Source organism: Meleagris gallopavo, chromosome 23, assembly GCF_000146605.3.
Source record: "Meleagris gallopavo isolate NT-WF06-2002-E0010 breed Aviagen turkey brand Nicholas breeding stock chromosome 23, Turkey_5.1, whole genome shotgun sequence".
NCBI lineage: Eukaryota > Metazoa > Chordata > Aves > Galliformes > Phasianidae > Meleagris > Meleagris gallopavo.
This window is the reverse complement of record NC_015033.2, coordinates 4,377,573-4,387,586: the sequence shown is the minus strand read 5'-3', so window position 1 is coordinate 4,387,586 and position 10,014 is coordinate 4,377,573. Positions and strand designations below refer to the sequence as shown.

Genomic DNA, 10,014 nt, shown 5'->3' with positions numbered 1-10,014 from the left:
CTGCTGCTTCTCTCTGCAGATGACAGCTCGCCTGATGCTGGCCGTGGGAGGAGCGGTGCTGGGCTCGCTGCAGTTTGGCTACAATACTGGTGTCATCAATGCCCCACAGAAGGTGAGAGCGGAGCGGTGCTGGGTGTAAAAACAAACACACCTCCATCCTGCCTTGTGCATCCGCCCTGAGCCTGGCCGAAATAGTACATCCTGCTAGGAAGCTTACCGCCCTAATGGGATTTGTTAAGGAGCTATTTAGCTCTTGTGTTCCTGGGAGAATTAGTTTCCTTTTTGCTTACTGTTTTGCCGGCTGTTCTTGGGAACTACATGCCTGTGCTTGAGAGGCTCTTGGGGTGGGTTGGTGTAACTTTTAACCTCAGCCTTAGCAAAGATTTTGGAAGCTAATTAGGATCTTGGTCCTGTCGAGCAGTGACTCCCTGCTGGGCGGCCGGGGGAGCTCCGGTGGCTGAGAGTCAGAGTCCGGACACGAGGCACACCATGAGAACTGCAGCACTTTCTCTGGTGTGGCTTTGCTGGGCGAGCAATGGAGGAGTTTGGGACAAGTCAGCCTGGGAGCACTCACCCACACGGCCCCACAGGTGCAGATAACAGCCCCGGTGGGCTGCCTGCGTGGGGAGGGGCTGATAATTACTGCTCCGGCAGAGGCTGTGGGATACCGCTGGGTTGGGGTTGCAGGAGCTGCCCAACCTCTTCCAAAAGAAAGTGAGGTGCCCCCGGCCTCCTGTGCCTGCCAAGCCTTCACCCTGCCCCCCCCAGTCCTCCACCCCCCTCCCCCACCGGCTCCAGGTGAGGGCTGCAGGAGGGCAGGCACCCGGCGCTTCCTCTGCCCGCACCCTTTCACCGCGGTGGGGGGATGCCCAAGAGCTGCCTCAGCCTTGACTCAGCAGGCGCCGGGCGGTGGCGGCCAGGGAGGGGGAAGGCAGGGCTGGCCGTGCTCTGGGTGTGGGAGCAATAACTCACCTGGGCTGTGGCGTGCCGTGCTCTATCCCGCTGCCGGGACCTGAGCCTGTCCCCCAGCTGCTGGGCTCTGTGGGGCGGTGGCGGTGGTCACAGTGGGGCGAAGTGAGATCCTATACCCTTCCCCCAAAGGGAAGCTTGCATTACCAACTAATCGGGGTCTTAAAGGGTGAGAGTGTCATGATGCTTGGGGGAGCTGATATGGGGGGAGGGGGGACTCTCCGCAGCCACCAAAGGCCAAATGTCCCCAGGAGGTGAATGTGTGTTTTGGGACAGACGAAGCACAAGCTGTGTGCAAAGGATGAAGAACAGCACTAGGAATTTGCTCCTTCCTGTACCACAGTTAGCAGGAGCCAGGACCCTTCTGTGGCCAGGCATCTGGTGGGGATCTGGGGGCCCTGAGAAACTTGGGCTCCCCTGAACTGCCTTTTGAAGTTTTATGGCCCTGGAAGTGTGAGCTCAGAAATTCTCTATTGTGCTTGTAACATGCCCTGGGCAAAGCTCGGTTGCCAGGGCAAGGTGTTGAAAGACAAACTGGGCTTCAGCTGCTGCTCTGCTCGAAGGAACTGGCTGTTCCTGGGCTGTGGGGAGAGCTGAAACATCCAAACCTCCAGTGCACAACCCCGAATAATTAAAACTCCAAGGCAGAATTTGTGCCATGAGAGGATTAATCCTATTACTGGTGGGATTGGTGGATGGGCTGCAAGGTCTTCTGACGTTGCATTGGAGCACAAACAGCAGCGTGACACCTTGAGCACTGAAAAATGTGTGAAGGGGAAAAGACTCTACGCAAAAAAACTTGCCAAACTCTGCATGTGTGGAAAGAGGAGTCCTTTTAGTGGAGGCGAGTGGCCTTGCCATTGTCTCCAGGCACCTCAGCCCACCTGTGCTGGCTGATGGACTTTATGTTGTGTGATGGGCTCTGCAGGGCAGGGGCTGGGGAGCACTGTGTGCCTCATGCCTGAGCCAAAGTGCAGCGGTAGGAGCAGCGTGGTGAGCTGAGGAGCCCTGTATGACATCTGCTCTAATTTCCCTATCCCCAAAGCCCTGCGCAGGGCGGCTCTTGATGCACTGCTGAGTGCTCAGGGACCTCGGGGAGCAGACGTGCTGTAATTACTGCATTGCATCAGTGCCCTACCTGCCTGCCTCGGTGCCTGGGACGGGGATGCGAGTCACTTCCTTACGTCTCTATCTTCCTGGTGGCTGCAGGGGCTGCTCTGCAGCCTGCCCTGCTGGCCTCCTGCCGAGCGGGTGTGAGCGCATCCCAACTGTCCTGTGGGGTCTTCCCTTGGAGCAGCACCAGATTTGGGGGGAAAAGCAGACAGATGTTTGGCAAGGGATGGGTAAGACCTTCTCACAGGATGTGCTCCCCCATCTTACAGAGCCTGGGGGATGGTGCCCAGCTGTGCCTTCAGTGCTGGGAGCTCTGCTTCGTGCAGACCTGTGGCACACAAAGGTCTGTGTGCTGTTTCAGTTTCCCGGGGCTGTGCTGGGGGTGAGCCTTCCAGCAAACTTTGGGATGCAAAAGAGCTGGGGAAGCACTTTGGGATGCCCTCTTACTGCAGAAATTGTGCACCAATCTCTTGGCTTCAGCAATGCATGCACACATGGTTTGCTTGCACCCATTCCCGGTGTCCAGCTGCCTCACCAAAAAACAGCCAAGAAAGGGACCTTTCTTGCTGCAAGGGCTGAATGCTGGTTTTGTGGTCCTCCCAATATAGTCCATGCTGCTGAAACAGCTGCTTGTTCCTTGCGGGGCGGTGGTAGAGGTGATGCGTGGAGGGGATGGTGTGAAAGCAGGTGAGGGCTGGTGAAAACACCCATCTGAAACGAAGCGGGGGAAGGAGGAAGGCAGGGAGGCACAAACAGCCTTTGCAAATTGTAATGCCCCCCTCGTTCTTCCTCTCCTGTTAAGCTCAAAAGGGTTTTTCATCCCCTCCCAGCAATCGGCTCACGGTAGGGTTCCCCACTGGCTTCTTTTGCACAGGGAAAGGGGCTGGGAGGAGGGATTTGGAGTGCTGTTTGTTTGACCCCTTGGGCCTTCACAGTGCAGGGAGGAGCAGCAAAACCACAGCCCAGAGGAAGCCGGGCTTGGCCAGCTCTGGGGCATCGGCCATCACTTGAATTCCTCTCTGCTTCTGGGGAAGGCAGGCAGGCAGGAATTTGGTGCGGCCTCTCCCAGTCACGTTTGTCTTCCCTGTGAGGCTGTAAAGCAATGAATCGGGGCTGCTGGTGATAAAAATTCCACTTGTGGTGTTCTGGAGAAGATCCTCTGCAACCTGATCCAGCTTTGTGTGGAGCTGCATCCCAGGTCCCATTGCAGGCCCTATTTTTAGCCCACATCACGCTGGTGCGTTCATTACATAAATTGTTAAATAACTGCAGCCACTAAGTTCCTGCTAGAGAAGGCAAGCTTATTGCTTCTCTGCCCAGCTTGAGCTTTAAACACAGCTTCCCTTCAACCATCTTCCTCCCTAACGCAATTTTCAGGTGTCTAATAATCAGGATTTGGAGTTTCAGGCCCTCCTTTATCATCTGGGAAGAGAAATCAAGATCTTGAAGGATGAAACCTGCTCTTTGCCCTGTGCATGGCAGGGAGATGGCAGCTCCAAGTTGTGCTGCTGCGTGCAGCTCAGTTAAGGCAGTGGGTTTTTCTCTTTTTCTGGTGCGTGCTCCAAATGTAGTTACAAATGTTTTGGTGACCTTAGGTAGGGAGAAGCCTCAGGACCCATCGCTTTGTCAAAGAGCTGCATGAAGCCCTTCCTCCATGTGGCCAGTGGAGCTCCCTATTAGTAAGGACAGTGTCGGGGCCCTTATTTCTGCAGGGCACACGTGTTGCTCTGGGAAGGAGCTAGCGTGGCTCTCGCTGGCTTGCTTGGAGCTCTCTGGAAGGCTGTGTTTCTTTAGAAATACACAGGGACCCAAGCAGCTCTTGCAGCCCTGCTCAGCCCCTCTCTCTCGCTGTATCCCTGTCTGCCTGCGGTGACCCGAGGACGGCCCGACCTTCCTGCGATGGCTTTGGAGGCGTTTTGGCAGCGCTGAGCCTTGGCAGGACGAGCCCAAACCTGTCTGGCTGCATTTTCGCTGCGCATCCCGTCAGGTTTCCTCCCAGATCCGAGCCGTGCTATCAGCTTGCTGCCAGCCTGCAGCTGGGTGGCTCCCAGCTAGTGGAAAGCAAAGGAGCACTGGGTTTAATGGGAACGTGCCGGCAAACCAGGGCTTGCTCGGTGACACATTGTCTTGTGATGGGGAAGAGATGGGCCAAGCCTTGTGACTGAGGCTTGCAGGGCGGTGGGGAGCTGCCCGCAGTCTGTAGGTGGCTGGGCTGAGGCTGAGGAATTCATGGCACTGGTGATGAAGATGAAATCTCGAGCAGCAGGAGTGGAGGAGGACTTGCCCAGCCTTAGCAGAAGGGTGCGTGGGTAATAGCTAGGGAAAGCTTTGAAGGGCGCTCGGCTCTGTGCCCACGCCAGCCTGGGTGTCAGCAGTGAAGGTGCCCTGCTGCCAGGCAATCCCAGCCTCCTTGTTTGTGCTGCAGCACCGAAATCATGGCAGGGTTGCTGCCCCAGGTGTGGAGGTACAGCTGCCTGCGGGGAGGAATTAGGATGGCAGCGGCTGTGATGAGGCCAGGAGTCTCACTCCTCACCGAAACTGGGAATGGGAATTTCAGCCACTGGCGGAGGATGTGAGGCTCGACAAAGTCCATCTGAGCAGCCGCATGTGGCTGTGGTGTAGGAGTTATGCCTGGGCTGACACCAGGCTGTGCAGCCAGGGCTGGAGCCTGTGGTGTCTGCTCCACTTCAAAGCGAGCCTGGGCAAAGCTTTGCATCCTGCAGCTGGTGAACCCTGCCCTACGGTGCCAGGGCGGTGGGAAGGGCCGCAGTGTGCCCGGACCAAGGTACCTATGTTGGGCTGTCACATCCTTCCTGAGCTGACAGTGCTTGGGGTAAGGTGTGCTGGGGGCTGTGCTGCATTCACCGCTGCAGTGGGATGCTGTTGGTGCCGTGGGTCTGGCCATATGCTGCTCTTCCTCAAGGAAATGGTGTGTGTTGGGGCAGGCTGTGAGCGTGGACGTGCCCAGCCCTGCACAGCACAGCCCTGTAGGCAGATGTACCTGAACCTCTTGGCGTGATACAGCCTTACCCTGTGGTTTCATTTCTACCCCCTTGCAGGTGATTGAAGACTTCTACAACCGCACCTGGCTGTACCGATACGAGGAGCCCATCAGCCCTGCCACCCTCACCACTCTGTGGTCCCTCTCTGTTGCCATCTTCTCGGTTGGAGGCATGATTGGATCCTTTTCCGTGGGACTCTTCGTCAACCGCTTTGGCCGGTGAGCACCAAGCGTGTGCCACCTCCCCTGGTGGCAGAGCCTGGCTCTGGGGCTCATGCCTTGCTCATGAGACCATTCTTCCACCCTCTGTAGCTCGTTACTGCCTGTGCTGGGAGTTGGCAAGCCTTCTTTCCTGGCCTCCCCAAGGCTTGGCCTGCTGCAGAGCTGAGCCCTCTGAGCGAGCCAAAAGCGTGTAGTCTGTCCCTTAATAGCTTCCCTGTTGGCCTTTTCAGAGTCTGCTGTTTCAGCTAAGCGTGTATCAAAACGGCACCGTGTTGTGCTCCTTAGGGCAGCATCTGTTTAACTGTCTGGCTGTCACGGGGGAGCATCAGCCTTATTCTACCCAACTCTGTGAGTGTCTCTGCTTCCCAGCGGTGTGTGGCCATGTGCCTGCACTGCCCTGAAGGCTGCAGAGACAGATGGTGAGCCCTGTGTGGTGCTTACGCTTCAGCCTTGGATGCTTTCCTGCATGGGGAATGACTGTGGACACCTCCCTCATGCATAAGTGTTGGCGTTTGGTTTCACGTGGCTAAACAACCCCTCCCAATACTCCCTTCAGCCTGATGTTCTCATCGCGTTCCCTCCTTGCCTCCACAGACGTAACTCCATGCTGATGTCAAATGTCCTCGCCTTCCTGGCCGCCGTCCTCATGGGCTTCTCCAAGATGGCTTTGTCCTTTGAGATGCTCATTCTTGGCCGCTTCATCATCGGCCTGTATTCCGGCCTCACCACTGGCTTTGTGCCCATGTACGTGGGCGAGGTGTCACCGACCGCGCTGCGGGGCGCGCTGGGGACCTTCCACCAGCTTGGCATTGTCTTGGGCATTCTCATTGCACAAGTAAGTGCTGTCCAGGGGGTCTGTCTGTCTGCAGCACTGTTTCTGGACAGTCAGTGGGTTGTTGATGCTGCTGTGGTTTCAAGTGGCCCAGGAGCATTGCTCTGTACCTCTGTACAGCTCCTCTGGAAGAGCAAGGGCTGGAGAGATGGAGCAGGGCTCAACAGGCACAAGGATGAGATAAGATGTAGGGTTTGAATGCCCACCATGTCTATAGGCTACTTGGACACAGCATGGTGCTCTGCCCCTCTGGTAGGCACGCTGTGAGGCTTGAGTGTCTGTGTATGCCCCACAAAGCAGAGCTGGATTGGGCTTGCAGTAAACTGGATTAAAGGAGAAGGGGAGACTCTGCAGCACTGATGAGGCTCAAAACTTCTTGTTCTCAGGTGTTTGGCTTGGACTTGATCATGGGAAACGAGTCGCTCTGGCCGCTTCTCCTGGGGTTCATCTTTGTCCCTGCCCTGCTGCAGTGCATCATCCTCCCCTTTGCCCCTGAGAGCCCTCGCTTCCTCCTGATCAACCGCAACGAGGAGAACAAAGCCAAGAGCGGTGAGTGACTCTCATCCCTGGGCTCATCTTGCCGTGCATGGGGCCCTCAGCCACTCCTGACCTGGACTCTCTGTCCCCCCTCAGTCCTCAAGAAGCTCCGAGGCACGACAGATGTCAGCAGCGACCTGCAGGAGATGAAGGAGGAGAGCCGGCAAATGATGAGAGAGAAGAAGGTCACTATCATGGAGCTCTTCCGCTCTCCCATGTACCGCCAGCCCATCCTCATCGCAATCGTGTTGCAGCTGTCCCAGCAGCTCTCAGGGATCAATGCGGTGAGTGTGGGGCGGGGACCCACTGTGGGTCAGCTTGTTCCACCCAGCCACAAGAGCATGGGCTCTGCTGGGTGCAGTGTACACGGCTTGTGGGTGGGTGCCAGCCCCAAGCTGAGGCGGCTCCTTTCCTCATGGCACATCCTTTCTGTTTGTAGGTTTTCTACTACTCCACCAGCATCTTTGAGAAGTCAGGTGTGGAGCAGCCTGTCTATGCCACCATTGGCTCTGGGGTGGTGAATACAGCTTTCACCGTTGTTTCGGTGAGTTGAGGCCTCCACCTCGCCTGAGAGCTTTGTGTCGGGCTGGTGGGCTTTGTGGAGGTGGGGAGTGGTGAGTGTGTGATGTGCAACCTGAGGAAGTACGTGCAGGTAGGGAGGGAGAAGGGAGGAGGAGATTTTCCCCAGCTGGAGGTGCTGACAGATGTCTTCCCACCTGACAGCTCTTCGTGGTGGAGCGAGCTGGACGCAGGACCCTTCACCTCATCGGCCTGGCAGGGATGGCAGGGTGTGCAGTGCTCATGACCATTGCTCTGACGCTGCTGGTGAGTGGTGGGGGCTGGGGGTGGGTGGGAGGGAGGATGCCCTGCACACCACTGCTCACTGTGGTGGCTTGTGGGGAGATGGGGTTGGAGATGAGGAAGGATGTCCTCTCCCCAGGGATCTGTGTGATCTTCTCTGCAGATCTCTCTTGGGGTCCCGGAAACGCCATTTCCAATCCAGAGAAACCCCATGGCTTCTGCTAGCGCCGTGCTTGTCTGCAGCCTCACCTGTGCTGGCCGCACACTTTGTCGATCCCTATGAGCCGCACTCACTGACCTGTTTTCTCCTTCCTTTGGATAGGACCAAATGCCCTGGATGTCCTACCTCAGTATCGTTGCCATCTTTGGGTTCGTGGCCTTCTTTGAGATCGGTCCAGGCCCCATCCCTTGGTTTATTGTGGCAGAACTGTTCAGCCAAGGCCCTCGTCCTGCTGCCTTTGCTGTTGCTGGGCTGTCTAACTGGACCTCCAACTTCATAGTGGGCATGGGCTTCCAGTACATTGCGGTAATCATCTCCTGTTCTCTGGGGGAGTGGGTCTGGGGGTGTGTGCAGGCAGCCTAATATTACACCAGTTGGATTATGAATATAGACAAGATTCCTGAGCCCTAAAACCTGTATTAGGATTGTGACATGGGTTTGCTTTCAGATTGGTATGGGAAATGCTCCTAGGGATGAGGCATAGGGAAGCCACGTCGTGGAGCAGGCTGGCACTGTTCTTGAAGCAGTGGGTAGGGGCAGGACGGTCACTAGATGACAAGTCCCTCGGGTGGGGAGGGCACAGGCTGCGGTGCATTGCTTCGTGCCTGGCACTGGTGGGTGGCTGCACTCTGGCAGCCCCAGAGGGCCCCAGGCTTTGCCGGCTCTGTCCACGCACTCACTCCTTCTTGGCGCTCTCCTTTTCAGCAACTCTGCGGCTCCTACGTCTTCATCATCTTCACGGTGCTGCTAGTCCTCTTCTTCATCTTCACCTACTTCAAGGTGCCGGAGACCAAGGGCCGGACCTTCGATGAGATCGCCTCCGGCTTCCGTCAGGGGGGTGCGAGCCAGAGCGACAAGACCCCGGATGAGTTCCACAGCTTGGGTGCTGACTCCCAGGTCTAACCAGCTGCGGCGCGTCCCGTCTCCTCCGAACCTCCTAACTTCTCTCCTGAGTGTTTTTAATACTTGTACAGAAACGAGGAAGGAGGGAGCGGGGGGTCTGGGCTCTTCTGCATACGCTCCTTCTCCAGACTCCCCCACCGGCCGCCTGGCTCATCAGTGACTGACTGTATTTTTGCTAGGAACGATTTTAGCTGGTTTCAAGTCCAGGATTTCAAAGCCGATAGATTCAGCAACAATGACTAATGTTTTAAAACCAACCAAGCAGCGTCCTCCAGCCTCTGCGAGCAGGAGGGTGGCTCCCTTTTTAATGAAGAGATAGGTTATTTCATGCGAAAAATCACGTAGAGGAAGTTTTTAAAGCTGGAAACTTTTTTTTTTAACATTCTAATCATAGAGAATTCGTGTAATTTGATTAAGTCTAAACCAAGAATTTTTTTTAAAGTTATTTTTTAAAGCAGTCTAAGATTTCAACCCCCCCATTGGGATGGTGGATGGGGATTCCTTGCCCTCCGGGAGCGCCTTGGGGCAGCACTGAGGATGAGAGGTGTGGGCACAGCCCTGCTCCTCTGCGGGTGCCGGAGCGGAGCGCTTCCCCTGGAGCAGGTTGGGGAGGTCAGTAGTACTGGAGCAGGTGGCAGAGCACCGTCTCCCCTTGTGCAGGCTCCTGGAACAGCTTCTCACCTTTCTGAGCAGAGGGCTGCGTGCGCTTCCTCGCCTGGATTTCATCCGTTCTCGTGCTGGCTGTGCGCTCGGGTGGGCTGAGATGGGAGGGGAGGGGATCTCTTGGTGTATTGTTGGCAATATTTGCCTTACTGGTCAACCGTGGCACGAAGTGCTGGCGGAGAGGAGCAGGGGTTCAGCAACAGCACAGAGCTGTGGCCTCAGCCTTCCGCGGCACCACGCTGTCCCCCGGAGCCCCGCGGAGCCGGGAGCGGGCGGCGGTCCCACGCTGCAGCACACCTTGCCCATCGTCACCACATGGATCCCAGAGTCACCGAAAGTCACCACGCGGATACATACATTTCCTGCTCTGTGTATAGACTGGAAGATATTTATATTATATATATTTTTGTTCAATGGTGTTAATAGTAGACGTTAAGTTATAGTGCTTCTGATTGACAAGGAACTGTACTGTAAATATTCTTGGAGTATATTCACAGTGTATAATGTATACAAAAAGGTACAGATGCAAAGGTTTAGTCTCTATAGCAACTCTAAGGAAAGCTTGTACATGGTTAGGATGACTTTTGTATAGTTAATTACCTGCACTGTAGTTGTATCTATTGCACTGAATTTTAGTCCTTAGTATATTAAAAACAAGAAATACTGTCCTTTTAAAACAAAACTTAAAAAAAAACCAAACAAAAGACAGCCCTTCTCCCCTGAGTGCAACTGTTGTAGGAGCTACTGGCACAT

General features: G+C 55.6%; 2 protein-coding genes across 2 annotated transcripts in view; one reads left to right on the top strand and one right to left on the bottom strand.

Moving 5' to 3' along the window:
* Positions 1 to 9,955, top strand: SLC2A1 (solute carrier family 2 member 1). The gene is made up of 9 exons (XM_003212361.4): positions 1 to 112; positions 5,142 to 5,302; positions 5,900 to 6,140; positions 6,524 to 6,686; positions 6,771 to 6,958; positions 7,114 to 7,218; positions 7,398 to 7,499; positions 7,798 to 8,001; positions 8,401 to 9,955. The coding sequence occupies exons 1-9, from the start codon at positions 20 to 22 to the stop codon at positions 8,596 to 8,598; spliced, it is 1,455 nt and encodes a 484-aa protein (XP_003212409.1). The 5' UTR covers positions 1 to 19; the 3' UTR covers positions 8,599 to 9,955.
* The window catches only part of LOC104914207 (polyhomeotic-like protein 2), a 24,375-nt gene continuing 23,572 nt past the window's right edge, over positions 9,212 to 10,014 (bottom strand). Inside the window, exon 6 of the mRNA XM_010723015.1 lies at positions 9,212 to 9,433. Coding sequence (XP_010721317.1) covers positions 9,212 to 9,433 — 222 coding nt within the window. The remainder of the gene's footprint in view (positions 9,434 to 10,014) is intronic.

Excerpts from the sequence above, each read along its gene's own strand:
- SLC2A1 (XM_003212361.4), top strand. The coding sequence starts at position 20 with ATGACAGCTCGCCTGATGCTGGCCGTGGGAGGAGCGGTGCTGGGCTCG. Across the intron at positions 6,141-6,523 it reads TGGGCATTCTCATTGCACAA|GTGTTTGGCTTGGACTTGAT; the intron begins GTAAGTGCTGTC and ends TCTTGTTCTCAG. Across the intron at positions 7,219-7,397 it reads CAGCTTTCACCGTTGTTTCG|CTCTTCGTGGTGGAGCGAGC; the intron begins GTGAGTTGAGGC and ends CCCACCTGACAG.